Raw genomic sequence first — 26,241 nt, forward strand, 5'->3', positions numbered from 1 at the left:
ATAATTAAATTAAGTAATAACACATAAAACGTTGACAATTAGAAAGAAAAAATGGTTAATGAGAAAAATTCAAACGCGTAACAAATAAAAATTCAAAACGGTAAGTGTGCGCATTGTTCTTGAATAGTTATAGTCTTCTTAATAACAAATTATTTTGAAGACTAGATAAATAAATAATGCGAGATCGACTTATTACAATAAAATCACGTAAAATCAGATGCCTAAGAATGAACTTAAAGAAATTTTAGAAATTTAAAAGAAACTTTAAAATTAGTTGATAATTTTACGAGGATTATTTGTGGCAGCGATCACATTCAAAACTACCTCCTTCATAAAAGGTACATTGTTCATGCCACCAATCCATGCATTTAATACATTGTATTCATTCTTCGGTTGGAGGTTTTGTGTATTGCTCCCTGCAAAGTGTCAATTTTTTTACAACAACTTCATTGCTTTCTCACATAAAACAACGGGAGTAAGTGTGCGAACACGCACACTTACCCGTGCACACTTGCCCCAGACCGAGATTTTTGATAGATACTCATATAACTTTACTCATACTAAACATAACCTTACATTATATACAGAATAGTAAACTTAAATAAATCACTAACATAAAAAAAATTGATTTACCTTGGTAAACCTTATTATATTCAGTTCGATGTGACAATATTTGTCAAGATGACAAAAATTATAGTTGGAGCGTCGAATTCTTTTTATTCTTATTAAAAAATAAATGGACGACACGATATCGCAATCTTGTAGATGAATTAAGTCTTTGTTACCGTACGTTTCAGTTTCGTACGCATATCACGACTTTCCCTTCTGCCCTTCGTGATATTCTTCATGTAAAAATTGAGACGACTTTTTAAATACGATCTTGATAATTGAGGAATGTCGACCATTATTAACCGATAACTGAATTATTACAATTGATTTGTCTAAAATTCTGATTGGAGATTACTATTATCTCAAAAAGTTTAATAAATCTGCTTTTTCCGTCAGCTTTCATAAAATTCGCGATGGATCGTCATATCTCTGAATTAAAAGAAGACTAATGAAAAAGCGAAGAAGTTGGGTAATATATCACAAGTATCAAATAATGTTCTTTAAATCATTTTAGTATTTATACACAACAATGTATTTGGTAACCATATTCTATTAAAAAAATCATGATTTTGAATACGGAATTACGCCTTATCACAGGCAACTCGTATATCATTTGATATAACATAATTTGGACTTATAGTTTATAAATACTTTGTTAGATAGCGCCACTAATTGACAAGATTTAAGTTCAGATGATATTTATTATCTTCAGAGTAACAGAATATAATCAGAATGTTGGTTACAGTCATAAGTTCAGCCGCAATCACCAGCGATGGCACACATGTTTGAATTCTTTAAAAATATAACCACACAACAATTTGAACTCTAACCTAAAACAAGACGACTTACAGAGCTATCAATTAAATTGTAATACGAAATAAAATGAGGCCTCAAAAATTTAAACTCCCATTTAACACGGACAGGTAAATACATTCGATTAAGTTGCGAAAGAACGGAGGCGATCTAATTAACACAGACTTCTTCAACCAGTTGAAACCCTTGTCTGTAACTTTCAAACCTCATTAAATTTGAAATCATTGTTTTTATAGCTTACCAAATGCAGAGAGAAAAGTTGTTGTCGTCTCTGTGTTTGGAAAGTCACACTTTCGTGCCAAAGCATGCAAAACTGAGATGCTCAGTTCTATCCTACAAACGAGTCTTTTGGATGATCCCACGGTGGACGAGGACGACTTGGTATGGACTGTAGCCTTGAATAAACATATGCACTTCCAACACAGTAATTAGTCCAATGTAAGAAATTCTACCATTTTTATCTATTCCGTAGTGCGAAATAGAAGGATATCATGATGCGAAAGATCGTGTGGTTTACCTGCACGTTCGAGGACTCCTAGACACGCACACGTTGATCAATGCCTATGATCGGTTCATCGACAAGAGCGACAGCAAAGATTTCCTAACTGCTTGGGCTCATATGCGAGAAAAATACTCCAGAGCTCTGCTCGTCCTGTTCCACGTTTCTCATGTACTTATACTTACTCACCCTACCCACAGTTTTGATTACAGCTATGTTCACTTGTTTAGAGCGCTGGATGTCGTCAGGTAAGTTAATTTCTGATAAAAAAATAGAATCTGCAACATAGAATTTTCAATGTCAACGATTTTTGACGCAGGCAGAAGACCTCAGGACAAGTTGGAGAAATTCTAAGTGGAATTCCAGGACTTCCTAAGGATTGGGCTACAAATGTGAGACCATGTTCACCACGGGTGCTTTTCTACTTTGAAACCTGTCCTTCGTCATTCCGGGATTCAGAAGGTGGCAACATTAAAAAGCTTGAACATTCGCTTGAGGATCAAATATATCATATATTAAGAAAAAACCGAATAGTCACTAATATTAGGTATAGTCATGGTTCATTGTCAATAACGAAAATTTGACGCGGTCAAAGACTTCTGATTATGTTCGAATTTTCTGTTTTTAGCACAAACTCGCTTTTTGCAATCCCAGCGAATCAGGAATTTGTTTATGTTCACACGGGGCCGACTGAGTCCAGAGACATCCTAGGTCACATGGTCAGGAAGCTAATTCAAAGCTGCAAAGTAAGCTCAGGTGGCGACACTTCAAGAAGCTTAGCCAGCGTGGATTCTCTATTCTTATCGAATGACTTAGAAGATGGTAAAATTGATTAAAAAAAAAAAATTCTCTCATTTATTTTGTCAAGAATTTTCAACAATCAAATCTTGAATATACTACTCATACAAGTTTGCCTTCACCTAAATTAAAATCATTTACTTCTAGAAACACATACCTTCAAGTCGTTCCTTCAGCAGCACATAAGCTTAGCTTTTGCGAAAGGTTTTGACGACAACGTGGGGCGGCTTGCAGCACCTACTCATTTCCAAGTGAGAACAAGTATTTCTGAAACTACAAGGATCGTGTATCCTCTAATAGAAAAAATAAAATTCAGTTAAATTCATGTCAAGTATTATTGAACAGATACCAACGCTGTCTCTCTTCTTTGAAGTTGTGAATAAGCTCATGGATTTCTTTGTCAAGAGAATGGACAGAGAAACTTCAACACTCCATCACTTACTTGACACTGATGTAAAGTTTAGTAAGAGCAGGTGCAGCAAGGTTCTGCCAAGAGCACTTCAAACATATCAAGACGGTCTTCCACAACACTACACCAGGTCTGAATTCTGAAATTGTTTGGTTAAAAGGTTTTACTACTTTCACCAGTAAATTTTCCTTGACAGATTATTGTCCACATTTTCAGAGCATATCACGAAACTAAACTAGCACATGCCATGGCAGTATTTGAGATGCATGCACGTGGCCCACTGTTTGAAGAGTTCAGTGAAAAACTGCAGCAAGAATGTGACAAACACTGGCGGGCAGGCAAACAAATGTGCGAGGTGCTTTCATTGACTGGGAATCCTTGCACAAATCCAATCCATAAAGGTGGCAGTGAAGGGGCAGGAGGTGGAGAACAAGTGGAGCCTAGGGATGATGATGGGTAAAATAAAGAGCAATATCTTAGTCACAAGCAGATTATGTAACACCGATCTTGGATTCAGATTGATTAACGATAATCACAAAACATTTCTAAATCTATCAGCGATCTACCAATAATGGAGCATAGCAGTGGCGTAAGATACGTGTGTGCTTGCAACTGTGGCAGATGCCAAGGGCCAAGAGAGGATCCATTCAGCTTAAGACAGGCCAACTATGATTATTTTCAATTATTGGCCAAACAGTGTGGATGTTCGCAACTAGAAAGCATACAATTTCCAGTCTTTCAGCCCAGCATACACAATTTCAGGTTGGCAGTCTTTCATATATCAAGTATCCGAGTTTTATTGAAATTGAAATGACTAATCAAGTCGCTTTCCTTGACAATTTTCAGACCAGCACAACTATTTCCTGTTACAAAGCGAAAAGACTCATTTTCTCGTATTGAGCTGTCGACTCCACAGGGGCAAACGCAAGCTTGTAGCCTTGGTGTAAATACACTGCATGGTAAGGTCCATGTGTAGGTTTTATCAAAAACAAGATCATTGAGATCCTTTAAGTTCTGAAACAGAAAAAGACTATCGTTATTAAATCCCTCAAGAAATTTTTCATCTGATTTCTTGTCCTGGATTTATCACATACCCCGACCTTTCTTGCATAGCAGATTTTTCCATCAGATATTATACAACATTATTTTTTGACGCAATCTTTACTTTTCAAAACAAAAAGATGACGTTCCAGTGTTTGGCAGTGGACAGTCAGCGCCTACAAGCGATTTAATAAACGATGATAATCAGAGGCTCAGCAACAAAGCTAGTCTCACTCCGGGCGACACAACTGATGTCCCAGATGCCCACAATGTGGTTATCGAAGTGTGTGATGTAGACCTAGAAAACAACAAAGGTTTGTTTGCGAAGTGATAATCACCATAAATAGATGGATGGGTATTGTTATTCAACTGCATTGCCTTTTGGTTCTTCATTCACAGCAATAATTGCATAATTCCTTTTTTAGAACCTGAACAGTTACATTGTTCAACGCCTGAGGTTAGCGATGCAGAAGCATCAGAAAAGTCGCTTGTTCGACAGCCATCGACGACAGAGTATCTACCAGGTATGCTGCATACAGAATCCCCTGTTGGTCTCCTGCCGCAATTCTCCAGCTGGTCACTAGTCTGCCTTGGGCCTAGCAGTCTTTACTCGCACAACCTTGGACTGCAGCATCAGACCGGCGTATTGGCGACGTCAGCATTTTTACTACCCTGGGATGTGACGGTCAGGTAAATTGGGGACAACATTAAACAATATATCTGTTTATTTAATTTCCTTTCAATTCTGACGAGGTAATAAAATGCTGCAGACTAGAGCACCAGAAGGAGAGAGGATCTCTGTGGCCAATGGTTGGCGACAATCCAAGTCACAGCTACAATCGGGGAGGTAAAAATTTTCAAAATATGAATTCGATACGCGGCCGTAAATCTAAGGGGGGCAAGGAATTTGTTGTCAAAATATTTGTCGGCGTTGAATACGAGTGTCCACGAGGCCACAGGTTTATGGCATCTGCTCCTGATAAAGTCCTGAAGGCCACTGGAACTGGCATTGTCAAGGACAGCGGGAACAAAGTTACATCCAGCACGGCAGATATGCCTCTATACTTTCCGTGTCCCTGCAGGTACTGTTGATGAACTATTCTTATCACATCATATTCCGAATTTCCTGCTTGATGTATTTTTGTTACAATCAAGCAATCGAACCATAAAATCTATTCTAGGCAAACAAAGCCGCTAATGGCACAGTTGATGAGAATACATGTTGTAACGCCCAAGGCCCCGGTCCATGTCACCTTGAATCCACGGGTTCAACCAGGTCCCCCCCCTTGTCCGATTTTCGTCACTGGTTGCGAGGAACCAATAAAGTTATCGCAGAGCGCCTACTGGGTCCTTAGACTTCCGTATCCTTTTTTTCTGGCAATTGTGTAACGTGAATGGGAAATTTCAAATCTTCAATCACGTTGATCAGATGTGTCTCAAGGTTTTCAGAGATCAAAGATTTTTCTCTTTTACAGGTAATCACAGCAATCAAGTTACTTGACAATTTTTGAAAATTTTTTGCAAAACTGTTTGAAAAAATATTGGATATACAAGAATTGTTTCAATTTTTTTTTTTTTTCATCTCATCACACACTCTATACCGTGCATATTTAGAGTGACGACAATTTTGCTCAAATAAAATTCCCTGACGTTTGCTGTCAAAAGATTCAGAATTCCCTGACGCTTTTCCACGAAACTTAGGTAATATTGGGCAGCTTTTATGACCAAAAACTCTAGAAGCTAGTCCGGTCAATTTAGACATTTCGAAACACAATAATTCCGACAGAGCTGAATTTTGGTAGAGACCTTGGGTTTACTATTATAAAGAAAAAGAAAAAAGTCCCCATCGATACCATGTGTGCTAAAAAAGTTATTCAAGGTCAATGGACAAAATTGTCGGTTTTTTCGATTTTTCTTGTTAACGGTTAATTTTATCAAAAAAATAGCGAAATTGTAGATCATAAAATTATCCACAAAAATGGTCTCTATACTTTTTTTCCTAAGAATTATCATTTCTGAGACATCACGATTCTAAAAGTCGAACGAGTTACATTCTATATAATATGCACGCATATTATATATGTCACGGATATACATAGTATATATTAGACTGCCTCAAAAAAAAAATATGTTTTTTTTTGTATCTCCACCTTCATGAAATTATAGTTTATAACATAATATTAGACCTCGTGAAAGGAAATCGACGTGCGATTTTTTTAAGAGGTGCCACATCGAGATTTTGTAATTTCCACTTGATTAACACGTAAGAAATCCAATTCTGACGGTCGGAGGGAGATAATAATTTTTCTACGCAACGAACGGAACTCTATATAGTAGCGTTTGACAGTTTATATGTTTTCTTCAAATTTATTTGACGGATATTATTCAACATTTTAATGTGACCCAGTCGAGGAAGCTGGGAGTTTATCCTAGGTACCCATTTTTCGAAAAGGCGAAAAACCCCGTTTTACGTAATGTTGAATCACTCGAAAATCATGCGATTAAAAAATTTATCACACACGGCGATTCGAAGAAAACATATAAACTGTCAAGCGCTACTATATAGAGTTCCGTTCGTTGCATAGAAAAATTATTATGTCCCTCCGACCATCAGAATTGGATTTCTTACGTGTTAATCAAATGGGAATTACAAAATCTCGATGCGGCACCTCTTAAACAAATCGCACGGCGATTTCCATTCACGAGGTATAATATTATGTTATAAACTATGATTTCATGAATCTGGAGTTCGAAAAAAAAATGGTTTTTTTTTTTTTGAGGCAGTCTACTATATACTATATATATACTATGTATATCAGTATATATACTATACATATAGTATAATATATACTATATTATACTATATATACTATACATATACTATGTATATCCGTGACATATACAATATGCGTGCATATTATATAGAATGTAACTCGTTCGACTTTTAGAATCGCGATATCTCAGAAATGATAATTCTTAGGAAAAAAAGTATAGAGACCATTTTTGTGGATAATTTTATGATCTACAATTTCGCTATTTTTTTGATAAAATTAACCGTTAACGAGAAAAATCGAAAAAACCGACAATTTTGACCTTTGACCTTGAATAACTTTTTTAGCACACATGGTATCGATGGGGACTTTTTTCTTTTTCTTTATAATGGTAAACCCAAGGTCTCTACCAAAATTCAGCTCTGTCGGAATTATTGTGTTTCGAAATGTCTAAATTGACCGGACTAAGCTGTATACCTTGAATATATAAATTTGGATCCAAAAAATACATAGTATTGCTTTGTTTCATAAAAATAATTAAAAATTGAACACTACCATTTCGGAAAGTTAACTTAACTAAATTTACGAAGCATAGCAGACGTTTGAATACGGTTAACGAAAAAAAAGCAAAGTTATCCTTGTGGTTCGTCAAAATTCCCTGACTTTTCCTGGTTTTCGCGGTCCGTCGCCACTCTGATATTAGGTACGACAATCAAGACATGTTATTATACATTTTGATGTTTGAGGAGATGAAATTTTATCATCCTTAACAACTAATGCAGATATGTTTACATGGGCGAAAAGGGGCCTTATTTGGCTCCGAAAGAACCAGTACCTATAGCCCATGGCAGACTTTTAGCTGGAATGTACGGTATCAGTGAAGTTGTTCCAGAAAAGAAATGATCCATGTCACATGAACATCTGTGAAAGGATACGAATTCAGCACGTGGAAAATCTCAACGTGTATTTCAATTCAGAAGTAAATACTACCCAGGGGTGAGACTAATCGGATTGTTTGTACATCCGAGGCTCTGGAAGTTTAATAAATCCAATGCGGGATAGGTGTGTACACGATTGTACACAGGTTGTTTACAGTATTGGGTGATTTTTCCTGTTACTTTTAGTTTAATTCCAGTTTAAAAAAATTTATAGTTGAAGTAACAGTTTATTACACCAAGCATTTACATGCGCAGCTGGTTTGTAATAAGAACTAATTTATTGGTCTGGCATGATTAAATGTTTCTCGAACAGTGAAAATAAAAAATATGTATTGTATGTAATTTTTTATCAATTTTTTCTCTTTCTCTCTTTCTCTGTTTTCAACAATATTCACTAAAAAACAATGTGTATTTTAATGAGCGTAAACAATTTATTTTACATAAGTGGAATACTCTGACATCAAAAAAAAAAGCAATAATAAACGACGATGTATAATAATAAATAAAGTATGAAATGTAAATAATGGGTATTTACAAACATGTAAGTGGCAAAAAAGCTATAACAGAGACAAAGTATTCTTTGCAATCGTTCGTAATCTCTATCCTACAGTGCACCCTATCATTTCAAAGCAGTGCAAATGGCGGGATCATTCTTACTATACAACGTGTAACCGTATGTTCATCGGAAAATTTTGCACAAACCCAGCGTGGTTCTTTTATTTATCACCATGCTACTTGATATTGAAATCATGAAATGCACTATAGATTTAGTATTATATTTACCATGATAATTCGACTATAATATTCTTCTTTAACTAAGTCCCAAGATAGTTATTAGTAATAGGACATTCCTAATTAACAACGATCCTACATGCTACTGTAAGATTACCTATTTTGTTAAGAAATCGTAACGATTGGTAGTAACACGTAGTCATGTACAACTTGCTAACGATACGGTCGATTCTTTACTGGCTTTCAAACTTGAGTGATTCAATACTATTTGTATACTGCATATTGATTCAGTCACTTGTCACAAATGCACCAATCAAGATAATTTTCCTGAAAATGCGGGATGGTTACAGACTTACAGAAACGGTCTCTGAATCATTTTGCATTCAGACTTGAGACAACGACTCTTTGTATTCTATTGGAATGTTTTCCACTTGCAGACAAGTCAGAAACCGACCTTAGATCTATGAGATTTCCAACAAATATGTTTCTTTTTCAATTTCTGTAAATAACAAAATGTCTAAAACTGTACTATTCCGCATTTTCAGAGTCTCAATGCATCGGGTATATTCCGTCCAAAATACCGTCGAGAGTATTCCTACTGGTAATTGGCTCGACGTCAAGCTTCGTTCGACACGACTAAAGAACTTTGTCTATCTCCTGTCTTCTCTGACTTGTTTTGTCACCTCGATTTACTCTCGCAGTTCTTTCAAGCATGGAAAATGATAAGACATCAACGAGTGCATCGCGTTTGTCAAACAACAGGTATACATGTTATGCATGTATAAGATCAGCGATCAGCTCCAAGGTTTTCTTCAGATATATTCATTGGCATTCGCAATCTATAAATGTATTCATACAGTTTCTCTTTCTTCGACTTAAACACTAATCAATTAATCCTATTGCGCAGGGGGCTGAGGTTCGCTGGGTAGATTTGGATTCGGATAAGGTGGCAAAAATGAATAATTTGGATATGGTGGTGGCGGTGGATGTGGAAACGGAGGATAATAGTTCGTTGGGTGCGTAGGAGGAGGTGGATAGGCCCTATGCATATACGGATCGGCTGCCGACGGTGGACCGTGGAAAGCTGAGTAGACTCGGGCGTATTCAGCATCGTACGTCGGCCCAGCAAACGCTGTAGGATATCCAGGAGCTGTTGAATCATACGTACGACATTATTTCAACGTTCCTAACGTGTCTACCCTAACGATGTCAGACTTACCACCAGCTGTGTACGCTGAGGACGATCCAGGGGCGGCTGGATAATGCTGCGAGTAAGCATCGTAAGGTCCTGGCGGGTACGGTGCTGGATACCTGGCATTTGTCGGATGACTGAATGCGGTCGGTGCGTGGGTCTCTTCTCTGGTTTTCGCCTCGGGAACATGCGACTTGACCTTGCTATTTATTTTATTAGCATCCTCCACTGATCTGGGATTTGTACTGACTGGCGGCTGTTGGTAGGGAGTTAACGTAGGTGCAGAAATACTCGCAGTTTCTTTGGGCTTCTCGGGTTCGATTCGTGTCTCTTTCGCCGGTTCAGGTGGCGGTCGGAGATTTCCGGTCTGCGGCGATACGCTCGGAAGATATGCTCTGTACGGTGACGCCAGCGAGCGTGATCGCGGATCGGAATAATCGTAGTATCCGGAGTACTGGGAGTAAGGATAAACTTGGGGCGTTGCTTCCGGTACTTTTGGCGGGGTCGGATCGGGTCTGGGCGTCGTTGGTGCCGACGTAATAGAATCAGCAGTATTGTGTGGTCTGTCTAAAACCGGCTGAACGGGCTCAGGTTCTTCTAGTATAATTTCGTCCGTATTCGCGTCATCCAGCGGCGCCTTATGACTCGGGAAGTTGTGTCTATAATTTTTCAACGATGGTTTTTGCGGCTCCGTCACGGGTGCAGTCGCTCGACAGAGTTGTTCGCCAGATGGGGAACATTCTTCTTGAACCTCATTACTGACGCGCGTGTCTTTGTTGTTAATATCCGTGGAGAAGGACTCGTTTCTGCTCTCCTTTTCTTCGGACGGTTTCTGGGGTGTCGGTTCGGAATCGGTGTTTGAGGAGCGATTCGAGTCAGTTCGAGTATATTCTGAGTTTGAACCGGCCTCTGCGACAACATCCTCCAGTCTGACTTCTTCCACCCTTTGCTCTGTTCTCATCTGACTGTCGGAGGAGTTGGAATTATCACCGAGAGACGAGGAGTCTATCGGTTCTTGCTTGACTCTAGGAAGCCGCGAGAGAGAGACCTGGTTCGTGAGGCTTACTTGACTCGAATATGGCTTGGCTGTTGCTGTTGCAATGGGCCTTGGCCTTCTAGCCATCTCTTTATCGGCGAATGGCTTAAAGCCTGTACCGCTTGGCGATTTTCCAAGCGGTGGTCGACCAGGTGATGTCGATGACTTTGGAATGATCGATATTGCGGAATTGTTTCTCAATGGAAACCCAACCTCTGCATTATGCTTCCTTTGCGACAACGAGGAAACACCTATTGGTGATATTCAAGGAACATTAGTACAAACGATCAGGGTTCGATTAAAGTAGAAGAAAATATTGGAGCCCAGCCTGAGTACACAGACAAGCCAACTTTATAAACTAAAAAAACTGCAATAAAAACTACGTTCTCTCTGAAATGCGACTACATATATATTTTTTTAATGAAAAAAATTCATAGCTTGGAAACCAAATCCCGGCCCATGATAAAGTTTACACAAGTTTTTGAACAGTAAGAAAGGAACATCCTCTGAAATTTTTGTCGAAAAAAATTATCCCGCTCTTGAGAAATCTCAAAAACTAATATTCTTTGAGCTTTTACGGGCTTCCAGCGGCCCCAATAACTTTTTGCATAATTTGGCGTTGCAGTATACTTAAAACTGAAACTTTTTCATATGCACCTTTTTTTTTATACAATCAATAGTTTTCGAGTAATACTTAATTACACTTCGTACGTTTCCGCTTTCCGCACATATTATACCGAATGCTAACATCTAAGCGTCGTCGAGGAAGAATATAAAAAATATCACAACCACTCTCGACAAGTAACAGAAAGTTTTCACAAATTTTAAACAAATTCGAGGAGGGTCAGGCTTTTGGGCAGGTCGATCTGTCGTGGAAAGCCCCACATATAATATTACCTTTTTTGGGTTCTTCCTCCCGTTTTTGCTGATTTAGTTTCAGCGCTGTCCTAATGGCAATGATTTTTCCCGACTCTAGCTGCATGTAAATGCCTTTGGGACTCTTGAGGACCATAACTCGCTGGCCGGCCTTCAGTACAATGCTACCTTTGTCGGGTGAATTTGTCGGAATAACAACATCCAAAGGTAAAGTCATTTCCTGTGCGCTCATTCCTTGTCTCTGCCAAACCTCCGCTGGAATCCATCTACTTCCACCGACAGTTCGGGTCCCTCCAAGTCCCTCAGTACCGCGTTGTTGCATCGGCCTCACAGAGGCCACAGGTTTTGGAGTTCCGCCTGCATCTCCTCCTCGTATGGCACGGATCTGAAGCCCTCCCGCTGAGAACAAAGTGAAAGTGTTAAACCATGTCTCTTGAATATTTCTTTTGCTGGAAAATAATGTACGGAAGTCACCTCTACTCGCCGTATTTCCTGGAATGTAGTTGTAGCTTGGCCTGGAACAATTTGCGGCCATCTTTTCAAGCTCGTAGCCGCGTCGCGCTAGCCGTTTTTCAGCCTGGCTCAACTTCTTGTCCTTTCGATCAACAAGGAGACTCTCGTGTCTGAATGGCTGCTTGGTGAGCAGGGATGAGTGCTTTTCTAGAAGACTATGCATAACGGGATCGGCATATCCATCCTTAGCCTGAGAAAAGTCCTGTACTTGACTGTCCTCCTCCCAGTCCCACGACAATGTTGCTGCCTCCTTGAGCGATAAATGGGCGTCGGGATTACACTGATCGACGACGCGGTCTGCCATTCCTTGTTTGCTGATTTGCCTGTCATAAATTTTTCGCTCGAGACAATTGTCAGTGACTAATCTGTATACAAAACAGGGTTTCTGTTGACCATATCTATAAACCCGGCACACGGCCTGCGTATCATGGCAAGGGTTCCACGAGGCATCAAAGACGATCGCTCGATTCGCTCCAACCAAGTTTATCCCAAGGGAACCGGCTCGTGTCGAAACCAAAAACAAGTGTATCTTTGGATTGGCATTGAACTCGTTGATAAGCTTTTCTCTTTCCAGTGCACTGGTGCTTCCATCCAAGCGGTAATAGTTGACATTCTTCATCCAGTCTTCCGTTCTCCCATCTGGATGCTTCAAGCTGTTCCGTGCCAAAAAGTCTTCTACTAAATTCAAAGTGAAAAGTGACTGAGAGAATGCCAAAATTCTATCCCCAAGACGCACTGCCTCTTCTAGGATGCAAAAAAAGATGGACATCTTTGCAGATGCGTCAATGAGCCCTGGGACGTAACCTTTCATGAGATCTGTCGCCTGAAACAAAAACACATTATAGATAAGCATATAAGCCTTACATGTTTATCATAATTTTTTTGCTTTCAAAGTGGTTATTTTCTGTCTAAACATGCCACTTACCCAATCGTACGGAATACCAGGATCTTCTTTTGCCATGGGTGAACTCTTTGGGTCTTTGTCCTCATCCTTGTTTAGGATTTCGTCATCGGATTTTTCCTCCCTTTCCTTGTCCAACAAATCATCCCGCTCGCGTTCTTCATCCTTATTCGAGTCGATCTGCCTTATACTGTTTGTGTTCGGTGTCACAAGCCCATGAACAATATTACGATCGTTGTTTTGTGGCTGAGGAGATGGAGTAGTGGGATCGACCCGATTTGGATCTGTACTAGCAGGGTAGCCTTGAGAAGCAGGGGGAACATTTCGTGCTGAGTTCTGACTCTGGGCAGTAATGTTGTTTCCATCTTTGTTCCCTTCTTCGAAATTGCCCTTAGCTTGCACTGGACCAGAGTTTCTAATCGGCCCACGACTTGCCATTTTTCCATCATTATTCCCTACTCCCTCCATCCCTGGGGTTTGGTTATATTCATATCTTTGGCCCTGGAAGCCTTGCGATGGATAATAATTGTTCTGGTATCTATTTGTTACAGTCCCAGTATAGTAAGGGTCTCCGCTAGCATCTTGCCTAAAATTTTGAGTGTAATTATTCTGCTGCCAGTAAGGATCCTCAGACTTGAATTGGCTAATTTGATTAGCATGGGTTCCAGTCGCTGAAGAATAGTTGGGCACATTCTGTGTCTGCGCAGCTTCATGATTGGGTGGATAAGCTGTGGTCTGATTCCCAGCAGAATTCCTGTTTTGCTGGTCAGCATTATAATCATGCGATTGAGTCTGATTCTGTGGACGTACGAAATTTTGAGACTGATTATCTGTTCGTGAAAATATCTGGCCCGTCTGATTTGACGCATTTTGGCTCTGTTGGTTAGCTGTATAGTTTTGTCCTTGGCTTTGCGTCGGCGTTGGAAAATTTTGATTTCCCGAGGTGTCACTTCGTGGATAAATTTGTTGGTTGACTTGATTTGATGAAGGGGTGTAGCCCTGAACAGGATTCGTTGTTGGGTATGTCGGGTACTCGGACATATTTGACAAACCAGAAGACTGATTAGACGACTGGGTCTGATAGCTTTGTGGATAATTTGATCCCAAGTTAGGAGTGGCCGTGTAATTTCGAGTCTGATCCTGGTATGGGTAACACTGTGTCGGGTAAAGAGATGACGCGTTATAAGTGTTCCCTGAAGTCGCATCTGTGCGATACTCGATATTGTGAGAGCTTGGTGGGTTGTAGTTTTGCGTTTGACTTCCAGCAAGTTGATCATTCCCCGAAAGATAGTTTTGGGCCTGGTTTTGGTACCCCTGAGGATTATTGTATCCAGAGCCTTGAGGAAAGGTCTGAAAAGACGGGTTGGTGTAACGTTGTTGTCCCTGATTTGAATAAAATTCTCCATATTCTCCTTGCTGTGCATTATTTGTACCCCGACAATAATTGCTCTGATCATTCTGTTGTCGATAGTTTTGTCCCTGTCTGCAATCATAATCTGAATTCCTAGCGTATCCCTGAGGGTATGTATTGGGAACAGCAGGGTTGGAGTAAGCTGTGTTTTGCGGCTGCTGCATCGGGTAGTTCTGATAATTCCCTGTCTGATTCGGATTTTGGTGTCGATTTTCACCCTCTGCTATGTCATTACTGGACGAAGATGAAGAGTTTGGCTGGACACTTGCAGCAGGTTTGTTTTTAATAGTTGCGTTCGCTTTTTTACCCTTTTTAGATTCTCCTTTAGCCTGGCGTGCCTTAGTGCGTTTGGTACCTGGAGCAGGCTTCTCCCCCATGGTTTCTTCGAGGTCCAAATCATCTTCTTCATTGGCCTGACGTTTCTTAAGAAAGTGGTACAACACGTCAGGGTGATTCCATATTTTACAGCACACAGCAAACGCCTTCAGGGGATTGGGAACTGCTCTCGTCTTCACAACTTGTGTCATAAAGGTATCGTAAAGCTTTCGCTGGTGGGGTGTCATTCTAACAAGAAGGATGTATTCTTCCTTTCGCGGAAGCGATATCTGCAACACTGAGTGAGATCTACGCTGGACAAATCCCTCCAATAAAGCATGTAAGACATGTGCCCTATAACGCATAAGCCGTATATCTTGTGGGGTAGAATCAATGCATTGGCCATTCTGGATAGGACGCTCAAACATATTGCAGAACTCACTTTTTGTGCCAAGGTAGTTTGGTCTTACAAAATCCACCATACACCAATACTCAAGTAAATTATTTTGCAAGGGATACCCGGTGAGCACGATCCTACGTTTGGTTCGCATCTGCTTTAGAGCAAGGCTGATACTGGCGTGAGAATTTTTTATACGGTGGCCCTCGTCGCATATGACGAGATCGGGCCCAGGACTGACTAAAGCTGAGTGCATATCGTCAAGAAGTCCTTTGTTCTTGTCATCTTCCTCAACATCCACCATGTCCTTGAATGCCTGTCCGCGTTTTCGCTTGGCTTTGTTAGGCTTCTTGAGGGACAGCTGCCGGTACAATTCATATCCAATTAGAAGGACACCTCCTTTCTTTTGCCAGTCTTGAATAACACGCGCTCTAGCGGCCATGCTTTTATGAGAGTCATTCAAAATGTGAAGCTGAAAATGGCGTGGACGCAGCTCCTGACCAATAGGTGAATCCACACTGTATGGCGTTTTAACTGTTTCCACTTCCTTCTTTTCCGTCACCCCTGCAGCAGGCACTTCCTTAGCCGCACCAAGTGTCCCACCATTTTCCTCCTTCTTCACTCCATCAGTGCCCTCCGTTGTTCCACTGCCATCAGTCTTAATCACTGAGTCTGTGGTTGGGGCAAATTCCTGCTTTATTTCCCGATCTACTCCCATCATGTTACAGGAGTAGCTGCCTGGGTACATCGGCCCTGGAGAAGCTGCAGGCTTCGACAAGCCGGAATAATCCAGCTCAGATTTGGCCGGATCACGATCAAAGGTAGGTACCGCAGTAGGATGGTTTCCGTACATCATATTCATGGACATTTCGTTGCGGTAATGAAAGTTTTGGTCACCAGTAGGGTCCTTGTGGATGTTCTCTTGGACTCTACATTGTAGCGAGCTTAATGGATCGTAGCCTTGATGAGGAGTTGTACTATCGATAATAGGCTGGTTGCAGGTACTGTCTTGGGGCATTCTTGGTGCAAATTCAGGATTTGACTGCATCGGAAGTCGCGACGCGTCGCTGTGCGCTCCATTTTCCTCTTTTATTTCCTGCTTGACGTGTGGTTGTGACTCGGATTTAGGGATGGTCTGATTATGTGGTGGAACATTTGCTTCGTATGGAAGCCACATGTTGAATTCGGCCAGCCAATTCTGCAAGGTATTAATTGGCATGATGCACAGAACAGTTTTGGCTGTCGTGCATCTGAAGAATACGTCGCAAAAACTTGCGACCTGCAACGTTTTTCCCAGACCCATACTGTGCGCAAGGATGCAACCGAACCCGGAACTAGTCTTGTACCTCTCAATGCTCTCGACAATGTTGTCATAGAGAAAACGAATCCCACCTATCTGGTGGGGTTTTATAATACGTGCTACTTGCGGGGCTAGAAAAACATCCGGCTCTGTTTCTGGGTGACCGACGTTGACCAGGACTCGACCGTGCTCGTCAGGGACGTTGTAGCGGTCATTGGTATGCATACCCGAATTGGATGGGTCATCTTCATTATCTGTTTCCTCGCCACCACTTGGATCACTCAACACAATGCAGTCGTCATCCGAACTCTCGCTCGAGCTTGATATCGTCACAACATCTTTACCCTTTGCCGGTTTTTGCACCCTGGGCATCCCAGACACCTTCCTTAATGTGTGCATCTGCTTTTCGCGCAGCGCTTCGTCAGCCTCTATGTCAGAGACTTCAGACTCCGAGTAGTACTCTGATCTGCAATGATAAGAGCAATGATTTAACCTATTTTATGCTACAGAAGTCAGAGTTTCACTTTCAAATGCGATCCAAGAAAGGACAAAGATGTGAAGTGAAAGTCTATTCCACATTACACTACTAACAAGCTATGATAAATCACTTAAAATGAAAGATCGATGAAAAGAAATGAACACGAAGATCACACCTATTATCGACTGGTTCCTTCTTAGGGACAACTGGTGAGATGCTCACAGATGGTGTCATCATCCGAATTCTTTGTTGAAGAAGATTGGTATTTCCAGAACGATTCGGAACTCTAGATATAGATGTCTGAACTCCAGGCAGAGTGCTTCTTCCTTTCTGCCAGCGAGCTGCTTCCAGTGCTTTTCTTTGCTGTTGCTGAGCAGCTTGAGCCGCAGAGCTGCTATGAGTACCTTGTCCTGTTCCAGGTCCTGACGCTGACCCAGACCCAGACCCCGACCCAGAACCAGAATTTAATTTCAGTAGAACGGTGTTAGGCAATCGTACTTGGGATGATGACGATGGCGATATCGTGGTTCCACTTTGGCTCTGTTTTCCTTGAAGAAGACTAATCACACGAGTTTGAGTTTTACTGTTTTGTCTGTTGATAGCAATCTGTCTCTGCACTTCACGAATGATTCTCTGTTGTTCTTGTACTCGTCGAAGACGCTCCATTTCTTGTCGCTGTGCAGCTAGAGTAGCTTCGTCCAATTGATTCTCATCCATTACTTCTCGAATGTTTCGTCTCATATTTGATATTTTCTTCTCAACTTTTGTCTCGCACTCTGGGCCTGAACTGTCACTCTGGTCACCCTTCTTTTGCTTCTTCTTACTCGAGTCAGGGTTCTCTGGATCGCACAGTCTTTTGTTCCCCTCCCCTTCGGCATCTTCGTCATCAACATTGTCATCCATCTTTTCAATTTCATCTTCATCACATTCTGCTTCGTCCATCTCCTTGGACACAGATTTTCCAAGCAGATCTGCCTCTGTCACTTCTTGTCCCTCGATGGGTGCGCCTGTGGAATATAAGTACTTGATTATGATCGGAAGGAATCAAATTTCTAAATTTTAAGCTACATACACATTGCGAGAAACCATGTGGGTATTTACATAAGAGTGAGTAACTGAACTTTTAGTTTTTTCAAATTACAGCAATAGTTTTGACCCTCAGACTTGCTCAGAACCTTACAGAACTGATACAATTATGCTTTACAGGCATCGTGCTTATAGTGATGATATAATAGAAATTGTTTTAATAAATTTGTTACTTCTAAACGAACTCTCAAAACTTCAATAACAATGTATGGTCAAGCCAGTCTTCTATTTCGAGAAATGTCAGATTATAAATAAGAGGATAATCCGTTTCTGTCCAAAATTGATTAGCATTAGTCAAGTATTTGTTTTCAAGAATCCAAAGAAGGTTACAAGAGCCAAGATAATATTGTGATTTTGTATCTGTAAAAAGAGCTGCCATAAGTAAGAAAAATAAAAACAAATGTCAATTAGAATCTAAAGAGGTAAATATTTTACGTGCAGACGAACCTTCCAACGGCAAGCTATCCAAAATGTTGACCCCTTCAATATCTTCTTCATCTTCCAACAAAGTTTGCTGCTTTTCATGGTCAAGTCTGACGCCAATCTGACTGTCAATAGTTTCGTCAAGATCCATGTCATCGCCAGATCCCTCCGAGTGAATCCTCTCAATTTCCTCATCAGGGAAACGGTCTTGTCCCTTCTCTCGTTCCCTGTCAAACGATTCGGCTTCAGAATCCTCCGAGCTTTCATCATTGCCGGTTACATTGGCGGGAGAATTGGAGCCAGGTGGTAGACCCGACGGGTCCGACTGCTCAGCTGACTCCTTGGAGCTCCGTTCTGGATTAACACGCTCTATGGTGACATCCCCAATCCTCGTCAGAAAGCTGTCCATGTCAGAGTTTGACATGTTGGTAGCGGGATCCTCATCCATGACTCGTGTTTAAAAATCACTTTCGCCCCTTTAAATCATTTTGCAGATGGAAAGGGTAAAGGGGTAGGCTGAAATTTGGGGAAAAAGACAGAGGGACGGTGTCGCGCTGTCCGAGATGAGGAAATATCAGGCTTGAGGCGTTCAGCTGTCAGATGAGGAAAGAAGAGGACCGGACGTGTGAGGACGGTGAAAAGGTACCGACTTGGGTCCGTTAACCGCGATTATCCACTGCGGGATGACCGAATATTGTCTATTGGTGGGCGAACTGCGGGCGTGAAATACCGCCGACGACTTCAGAACATCATAGACAGAGCAAAAATGTTAATTGGTAGCACTAATTAAAAGTGAAAAAAAAAAAATAATAATGACACACCGATGGACGCCATAGCGTCGTTGTCGCGGCGTTCGCGGGTGCTGCTGCTACTGCTGGTGCTGCTGGCCTCGCAGCAGCCGAAAATCACAACGTAACTATTACCCCGGTCTCTGGTGCCTTCCCTACGTGTAACGTGCGGTTCATTTATATGACGTAAAATCGAGACGCGCTAGAATTCTAGGGACAAAAGATTTTCCCTTATTTATTTATCTGCCAGCCGCACGCGTCGCTCTTTCTCTCACTTTCCGCGGCATTTTTCATTCCCGTTTTTTACCAAGTCTAATACCGAGACAGAGATCGGACCACCCGCCATCTTGTCAACACCGCGCGTACTTCCGCCTAGCAGACCGAGGAGGGAAGGGAAAACAGAGATCTTTACCAATCGATAGATAGATGCACCCACGGATATACCCTATTCTTCATTCCCAGAGATCGATTGAACGATCCTTGTATCGTTTACTCAATTCACTTTAAAATTATTCAGATTACCTCTACCCATTACGCACGTTTATTGACCCTTGCACGTGTGGGTGACGCATTATTTCACTAATATACAAGGCACTCGCGCGCGCACGCACGCGAAGCAGTATGGGGGCACAATGTACAGAGTTACGGTTATTCATTATGGTTTTGCTTCATTTATTGAAATTCACGCATACATACATTCCAAATTACTTACACTCGTGCATACACTCAATTTGTACCCGCGCAAATTGAAATTTTAAATGTGCAGGTATCGTGACACCAAAATGTCAGCCTCTTTACAGTTATCAATACTATTGCAAGATACTTATGTTTGATTATACTGTCAGAACATTTATAGATCAACAAAAGATCTACGCAAATGTGACCAGTCTCCTGATATACAGCTTGTGTACCAAGAGATGATAACCAGAATATGGCATGACTCAAGTAAAAGAGGTATCCATGGCCCTTGCATCGTATTTCGAATACCATTGTCAGTTCTGAATCTATAGTTTAGTCCATCATGCTTTAGAGCGAAATATAATTTAGTGTTTTAATCATTGTCTTCCGTTTTTTCTTCTGCTACAATTGCAGTTTAGTTGGCAGTCTCACAGGCATCAATCCAATCATTATAGACATCAAGAGGCTCTGATAATAGGTTTATGGTTGTTTGAAAGTCCTCCATACATACACGACACGTTATTCTGGCCGTGTTCCTTGATTTGTCCCTGAAAAAAATTGGCCATTTAATATGATAATCGGTTTTAAAGTGACAAATATATCTAACAACAAGGCAATTATCCGTATCTTGTGTTTACTCACATCTTAACCTCGCAGGATTTTTCGTGGTTGCAAAACGGACAATTGAACTGGGTGTCAAGCGGTTCGATCGCCTTTCGTTTACTCGGCGGTTTCCTTTTGCTCTTTCTACGTCCCATTGCGTCTCAATAACTAAAGTCTTTCTTCCAAATACAAATATTTAATGATAAACTCTGTTTACACTTCTCCCCGTTCTTTCAGTTGTCACCGGCTGCCCGCTGACTTATCTGAACGTCGAAGTAGACGCTTCAGTTGACAGTTCTGCCACTACACCGGGTGCTAATTTCTCAGCAAAGTACTTCGTACGTTCCTAAAGTATGGACAGGTACAAGGTGAACTTCGAACAATGACGTCATATGATACGAATCCAACTCGTATATCCGAACACGCACAACGATTGTGACCGGTCAGTAGCTTTGCTACTGTTTGTTGCACTCAGCTGTATTCAACAATCGCCAACCATAGGCAATCATAAACCTATGCCAATTCCGAATATGATCAATGTAATGCAACTAGCACTTCAAAGAAGGAATAATTATGTCTCTCCGTCCTAATTCCGTTCTAATTATTAGGAAGAAAAAAAAAGGATTTTTCCCATCTACGAAGTCTAACCTTTCCCATTTCTTTTCATCTTACTCGTGCTGTTTCCGGTAGAATCTGACAACTGTACGGTAGTCGGTAACCAGCGTGCCAATTCCCCGGCGAAAACTGGGGATCGAGATCGCTGCGAATGCAGATTTTTCTCCATACTGTGCGAGCCACATGCAAGTCTGGAGCTCGGTACGGGATCAAATATCTCAGGTTCCTCGATCAAATTTCAAGAAATCTTGCTGTTAGTTCGAGGTTATATTCCGAAACTCCTCAGTGGGGCTCGAAGAAGAAGCACAGAAAAGTAAAGCTGCACTTTCAGCTACAGAGTATGGCAGATCCAAAGATAGAAGAGGTCCTTGCGCCCCTGCGATCAAGTGTCAAGGAGCAGGTGAGTGCCATATGGCTTCAGATTTTTACTCCAAAAAAGTTTTCATTAACAACACAATGTTTGGAAACTTTTTGTATTTCGGTTTATTCAAGAATTCGCGACAAAAAATTAAGAAAACTGCATGTATTTCCCCTCTAACAAAATCCGTCTGTGTATTGCATCAGAGTAAGCATGGCTTTCTTTCTTCTCGTCCAATAATCTTGTCACTCTGCTTATAATTTTCTTTTTTGTTTCTTAAAGGGGGACCTGGTCCGTAAACTTAAATCTGATGGAGCACCAGATTTTGATGTCAAGAAGGCTGTTGCAGAGCTCAAGGCACGTAAAAAGCTCCTTGAGGACAAGGAACTGTCGCTGATCCCATCGGCGTCGTTTGATCGTGCAAAAATGGAGGATCTTCTGAAGCGAAGGTTCTTTCTTGACCAGTCGTTTGCCATCTACGGTGGGATAACAGGACAGTATGATTTCGGTCCAATGGGATGTGCCTTGAAATCAAATTTCCTTAGCGTCTGGAGAAGCTTCTTTGTTTTAGAGGAACAGATGCTGGAAGTTGATTGTTCCATCCTAACGCCTGAACCGGTTTTAAAAGCTTCTGGACATGTGGACCGATTTGCAGATTTAATGATAAAGGATGTAAAGACCGGAGAATGCTTTAGGCTAGATCATTTCATAAAAGCACATTTGGAGAAAGTTTCATTGGACAAGAAAACTGACGAAAGTTTGCGCGCTGAGTGCCAAGACATCATCATCAAGTTGGATGGTATGAGTAAGCAAGAACTAGCAGCAGTTGTGTCAAGATTCAACATGAAATCACCGATAACTGGCAATGATCTAACGGAACCTATCGAATTCAATTTGATGTTTGCCACGCAGATTGGCCCATCTGGACTGATCAAAGGGTTCTTGAGGCCGGAAACTGCTCAAGGAATTTTCGTGAACTTTAAAAGGCTGTTGGAATTCAATTCAGGCAAGCTTCCCTTCGCTGCTGCACAGATTGGTAATGCTTTCAGAAATGAAATATCACCGAGATCCGGACTCATCCGTGTCAGAGAATTCACAATGGCTGAGATTGAACATTTTTGCGACCCCAACGATAAAAATCATCCGAAATTCGAGTCTGTGAAGCACACTAAGATGCATCTCTACTCTGCATGTAGCCAAATGGATGGGAAAAGTGCAGAATACATGGAAATTGGAGAAGCTGTAAAGACAGGGCTGGTAGACAATGAGACTCTAGGATACTTCATGGCTAGGATCCAGCAGTTTTTACTCAAAGTTGGAATAGATCCTGCTAAGTTACGCTTTCGGCAGCACATGGGCAACGAAATGGCGCATTATGCTTGCGATTGCTGGGACGCTGAATGCTTGACGTCCTACGGCTGGATAGAGTGTGTTGGATGCGCAGACAGGTCCGCGTACGATCTTACTCAGCACACTAAGGCGACAGGGGTCAGATTGATCGCTGAAAAGAAGCTGGCTGAGCCAAAAGTCGTTGACGTTGTCGAAGCATTCCCGAACAAGGGTGTCCTAGGTAAAGCATTTAAAAAGGAAGCCAAAGCAGTTTTGGACGCACTGGCTGCGTTGAATAAAAACGAAATCGCGGTGCTTGAAGGAAAAATAAGTAAAAACGAGGACTACGATCTCGTTTTGCATGATGGGGCATCAATCAAAATTACAAAGGACATGGTCTCGATAAAACGTTACCAAAAAACTTTACACGTTGAGGAAATCACACCGTCTGTCGTTGAACCCTCATTTGGTGTTGGTAGAGTCATGTATTCTCTCTTTGAACACAATTTCCGGATGAGAGAAGGTGATGAGCAAAGGACATACTTGAGTTTGCCTCCAGCAGTGTCACCCCTGAAATGTTCTGTCTTGCCACTCAGTGGTAATACAGAATTTACACCATTTATTAAGAAACTATGTAAGTGCCACCCATAATTAATGGGTGTAAGCTAACAATTTTTCACCTTGTTCAGATATCTTTTATGTACTATCTAAAATTGACCTTATTTTGTCATTTTAGCACAAGATTTGACTGCATTCGACATATCCCATAGAGTAGACGACTCTTCAGGCAGTATCGGTAGAAGATATGCTCGTACAGATGAAATTGCCATACCTTTTGGCATTACAATAGACTTTGATTCTCTGAAGACTCCGCATACAGCAACCCTTAGAGAACGGGATAGCATGGATCAAGTCAGAATAAATGTAAGTTTCTTATATTGATCAGCCGGCTGTAATGTGCTATACTTATCTTACCAAACCAAAATTGAGCTTTTGAAAACATCTTTTTTTTCCATATCTTTAAAACGTTTTGGGAGTTTAAACATGTGTTCTTCTCTGTTTTAGTTGGACGAGCTCCCAACCGTGGTGAAAGACTTGTCTCTATGTAAAATAACATGGGCTGAAGTAGCACAAAAGTATCCTAAGTTTGAACAACAAGAGAATGCAAAAGCATAGAAATCAGCATAATATTTAAAGTAAATTAGGCAATGCATGTTTTTTTAAAGTCATTATGCAAATGCAAATGAAATTATTAAGCCTTGGAAGCTGAATTAAGGGTTAGAAACAAAATTTTAACCTCGAGAATTGACCTTGAATGCTTGTTGGCATAATGGTATGTTATTTTTAAAATGCCTTGATAGAAATTTCATGAACTCCATAAATTATATTCATCAATAATTGAAGCAAGTGTTGGCTCTCTTTCCATGCGAAATAAATTCTTAAGAATACAGCTGGAGATTGTGAGGTGAGTAAACGTGAAAAGTTGATTTCGTTTCCGTCATTTATTTACCAAAATTGAAGGAAAACCAGTTAAACAGATTACAGCTGAACAGCTAAAACAGTACACAGGGCACTTTAAGACATGTAATGTAATAAATGGTTGTAGAAATAATTTATTTATCCCTCGTAGAATTGAGGCAGCTTATTACCGAGGATGACTCGTCTTTCAACGCCTTCTTTAGTTATAACACCAAGTCTTACGACTCCACCACTGCTACCGTCACGTGACATGGCCAATGACAGTGCTGCAAAAAGAAATAAAGGAATGCAGTGATTTAAAGGAGATGAAACACACCAAACATGGGACAAATAAGAAATGAGTGACTTACTGTTGCTGACCAATTCTATTGTCTGATCCTTGGTCATGTTGGGCTTATAATGCGCATCTACGTAACCGTAAACGTAGCTTGAACCAGAGCCACCGATTGCAATTGGTTGGCGCACGCACATGCCTCCCAAAGGAATGCTGTAAACTTGACCACCTTTACGACGATCCCAGCCAGCTACCAAAATGCCTGCCATAAGGGAGTCTCGATAGTTGTAGCACAACTCACGAAATACATTTGCACTGGTCTCGACTAAAGGTGGTTCACCAAGTTCCATTCTGAGAATTCAAAACACGAATTTGATTATCACAGTGGAATTTTTAGCTTTAATTTCCTCAAATATTTATTGACAGGTCCCAGAGATGAAAAACATACAGCACGTGAGGTATTAACTAGGATTCCAAAGTGATTTTCCCAAGACTTACAAGTAGTTCTTTCTGGTCCACAAATAATTTGCAGATGTTTTGTTCAATTAAAAATATTGATTATCCTTATCAAACAGTGCTACAAAACATTTGAAATGTATTAAACTCCAGTTTACTACTTTGAACCCCACACTTTGCAGATAAATTAAGAATTATATATCTCCAGTAATTCGAAGATAATGACAATCTCGTTGACAGACTCACTGGTGGAAAGCCAGGTGGTACGAAACTATATCTGAGATAGCTTGGGTGTCGGCAGCAGAGCCTGAACGACAGCAATAAATGTGATCCGTCACTTTGGTGAGCTTGTCAGTGACTCGATTGGCGATGTAAGCGCTGAAAATCAGTCAGTGAAATGTTATTTTGTGCCTGAAGAGGACAAATAACCAAATTTTTTCAATGTAAATTTACTTCAAGAATCACAGAAAATAAAATTGAGAAGTTTAGATCTGGGTTACATTGAACAACATACCCTGTAGTGGTTCGTGAATCAGCACCGATTACTACACCGCCTTCGAATTCACAAGCCATGATTGATGTCTGGAAAGAGGAATGAATAAATACCAATTTTTAAATGAGGAAAAACAAGATGTGTCGGTTGCTTGTTTTCGAAGGTGCAAGAAGACTTTTCTTAAGCGTTTATATCCATTCAAAATTGAAAATACTAATCATGGATGATGGTCAAAGAATTACATGCACCGTCATTCTAACCTAAGTGAACGTCATATAATAATTTCAAACTCTTTTGTACGCTAAACGGCTGATTTTTAACTCGAAGGCGAACTTACGCCGGTACTGTGTTCGGCTGAAAGCCAATCCGGCACCATCGAATCCATGGTTTTTGATTGATAGGGGGCTTCGACAAATGCCATACTCCCAAAATTTATCCGTAATATTTTAGCGACGTTTAATATGTTCTGTAATTCTACCGACAACTCCGTGGTCACTGTTGCGACGCCACGAAAAAAGTTACCCAGATAGATCTGAGAGTCGCTGTGTTATTACAATGACAATCTCATTCTCGCGTAACGGCGAAAACCAGACGACCAATGTCATGTAGTACTTCTACCTAACCGACCGA

General features: G+C 40.9%; 5 protein-coding genes across 6 annotated transcripts; 2 read left to right on the plus strand and 3 right to left on the minus strand.

Annotated features, from left to right (window-relative positions):
* The first annotated feature begins 1,375 nt into the window (after window positions 1–1,375).
* On the plus strand, window positions 1,376–8,220 carry LOC124217084 (nonsense-mediated mRNA decay factor SMG8). 2 transcript variants are annotated; one of them, XM_046622362.2, is made up of 15 exons: window positions 1,376–1,532; window positions 1,659–1,803; window positions 1,895–2,169; window positions 2,241–2,468; window positions 2,550–2,743; window positions 2,867–2,970; window positions 3,065–3,258; window positions 3,345–3,584; window positions 3,687–3,890; window positions 3,975–4,087; window positions 4,310–4,483; window positions 4,595–4,859; window positions 4,940–5,251; window positions 5,351–5,530; window positions 7,723–8,220. In XM_046622362.2, the coding sequence occupies exons 1-15, from the start codon at window positions 1,492–1,494 to the stop codon at window positions 7,841–7,843; spliced, it is 2,790 nt and encodes a 929-aa protein (XP_046478318.1). In that variant the 5' UTR covers window positions 1,376–1,491; the 3' UTR covers window positions 7,844–8,220. The 2 variants fall into 2 exon arrangements, with proteins under 2 accessions (XP_046478318.1, XP_046478319.1); XM_046622363.2 differs by having other exon boundaries at window positions 4,322–4,483.
* Window positions 8,221–9,412: 1,192 nt separating this feature from the next.
* On the minus strand, window positions 9,413–19,859 carry LOC124217082 (uncharacterized). The gene is made up of 7 exons (XM_046622360.2): window positions 18,563–19,859; window positions 17,205–18,036; window positions 13,153–17,017; window positions 12,189–13,050; window positions 11,736–12,113; window positions 9,830–11,089; window positions 9,413–9,760 (listed from the first exon to the last, which is right to left on the minus strand). Exons 1-7 carry the CDS (start codon window positions 18,984–18,986, stop codon window positions 9,507–9,509), a joined length of 7,875 nt encoding a protein of 2,624 aa, XP_046478316.1. The 5' UTR covers window positions 18,987–19,859; the 3' UTR covers window positions 9,413–9,506.
* Window positions 19,860–19,973: 114 nt separating this feature from the next.
* On the minus strand, window positions 19,974–21,066 carry LOC124217095 (transcription elongation factor 1 homolog). Its single transcript, XM_046622378.2, has 2 exons — window positions 20,647–21,066; window positions 19,974–20,552 (listed from the first exon to the last, which is right to left on the minus strand). The coding sequence occupies exons 1-2, from the start codon at window positions 20,760–20,762 to the stop codon at window positions 20,420–20,422; spliced, it is 249 nt and encodes an 82-aa protein (XP_046478334.1). The 5' UTR covers window positions 20,763–21,066; the 3' UTR covers window positions 19,974–20,419.
* A 95-nt stretch (window positions 21,067–21,161) lies between these two features.
* GlyRS (glycine--tRNA ligase) lies at window positions 21,162–24,907 on the plus strand. Its single transcript, XM_046622364.2, has 4 exons — window positions 21,162–21,622; window positions 21,863–23,543; window positions 23,646–23,833; window positions 23,975–24,907. The coding sequence occupies exons 1-4, from the start codon at window positions 21,374–21,376 to the stop codon at window positions 24,083–24,085; spliced, it is 2,229 nt and encodes a 742-aa protein (XP_046478320.1). The 5' UTR covers window positions 21,162–21,373; the 3' UTR covers window positions 24,086–24,907.
* Window positions 24,397–26,127, minus strand: Prosbeta1 (proteasome beta1 subunit). The gene is made up of 5 exons (XM_046622374.2): window positions 25,949–26,127; window positions 25,633–25,700; window positions 25,365–25,496; window positions 24,739–25,013; window positions 24,397–24,654 (listed from the first exon to the last, which is right to left on the minus strand). The coding sequence occupies exons 1-5, from the start codon at window positions 26,030–26,032 to the stop codon at window positions 24,527–24,529; spliced, it is 687 nt and encodes a 228-aa protein (XP_046478330.1). The 5' UTR covers window positions 26,033–26,127; the 3' UTR covers window positions 24,397–24,526.
* Between the last annotated feature and the right edge of the window lie 114 nt (window positions 26,128–26,241).

Source organism: Neodiprion pinetum, chromosome 4 (genome assembly GCF_021155775.2).
Source record: "Neodiprion pinetum isolate iyNeoPine1 chromosome 4, iyNeoPine1.2, whole genome shotgun sequence".
In the NCBI taxonomy this organism is placed as follows: domain Eukaryota; kingdom Metazoa; phylum Arthropoda; class Insecta; order Hymenoptera; family Diprionidae; genus Neodiprion; species Neodiprion pinetum.

Coding starts and splice junctions, on each gene's coding strand:
- Prosbeta1 (XM_046622374.2), bottom strand. CDS start 26,032: ATGGCATTTGTCGAAGCCCCCTATCAATCAAAAACCATGGATTCGATG. Junction 25,701..25,948: donor CAGCCGAACACAGTACCGGC/GTAAGTTCGCCT, acceptor TCCTCTTTCCAG/ACATCAATCATGGCTTGTGA. Junction 24,655..24,738: donor AATAGAATTGGTCAGCAACA/GTAAGTCACTCA, acceptor TTCTTTTTGCAG/CACTGTCATTGGCCATGTCA.
- GlyRS (XM_046622364.2), top strand. CDS start 21,374: ATGCAGATTTTTCTCCATACTGTGCGAGCCACATGCAAGTCTGGAGCT. Junction 23,544..23,645: donor ACCATTTATTAAGAAACTAT/GTAAGTGCCACC, acceptor TTGTCATTTTAG/CACAAGATTTGACTGCATTC. Junction 23,834..23,974: donor TGGATCAAGTCAGAATAAAT/GTAAGTTTCTTA, acceptor TCTCTGTTTTAG/TTGGACGAGCTCCCAACCGT.
- LOC124217082 (XM_046622360.2), bottom strand. CDS start 18,986: ATGGATGAGGATCCCGCTACCAACATGTCAAACTCTGACATGGACAGC. Junction 18,037..18,562: donor GGATAGCTTGCCGTTGGAAG/GTTCGTCTGCAC, acceptor TATATTCCACAG/GCGCACCCATCGAGGGACAA. Junction 9,761..9,829: donor CTCAGCGTACACAGCTGGTG/GTAAGTCTGACA, acceptor ATGATTCAACAG/CTCCTGGATATCCTACAGCG.
- LOC124217095 (XM_046622378.2), bottom strand. CDS start 20,762: ATGGGACGTAGAAAGAGCAAAAGGAAACCGCCGAGTAAACGAAAGGCG. Junction 20,553..20,646: donor AAATCCTGCGAGGTTAAGAT/GTGAGTAAACAC, acceptor AATTTTTTTCAG/GGACAAATCAAGGAACACGG.
- LOC124217084 (XM_046622362.2), top strand. CDS start 1,492: ATGAGGCCTCAAAAATTTAAACTCCCATTTAACACGGACAG. Junction 2,170..2,240: donor AGAGCGCTGGATGTCGTCAG/GTAAGTTAATTT, acceptor TTTTTGACGCAG/GCAGAAGACCTCAGGACAAG. Junction 3,259..3,344: donor CTTCCACAACACTACACCAG/GTCTGAATTCTG, acceptor CCACATTTTCAG/AGCATATCACGAAACTAAAC.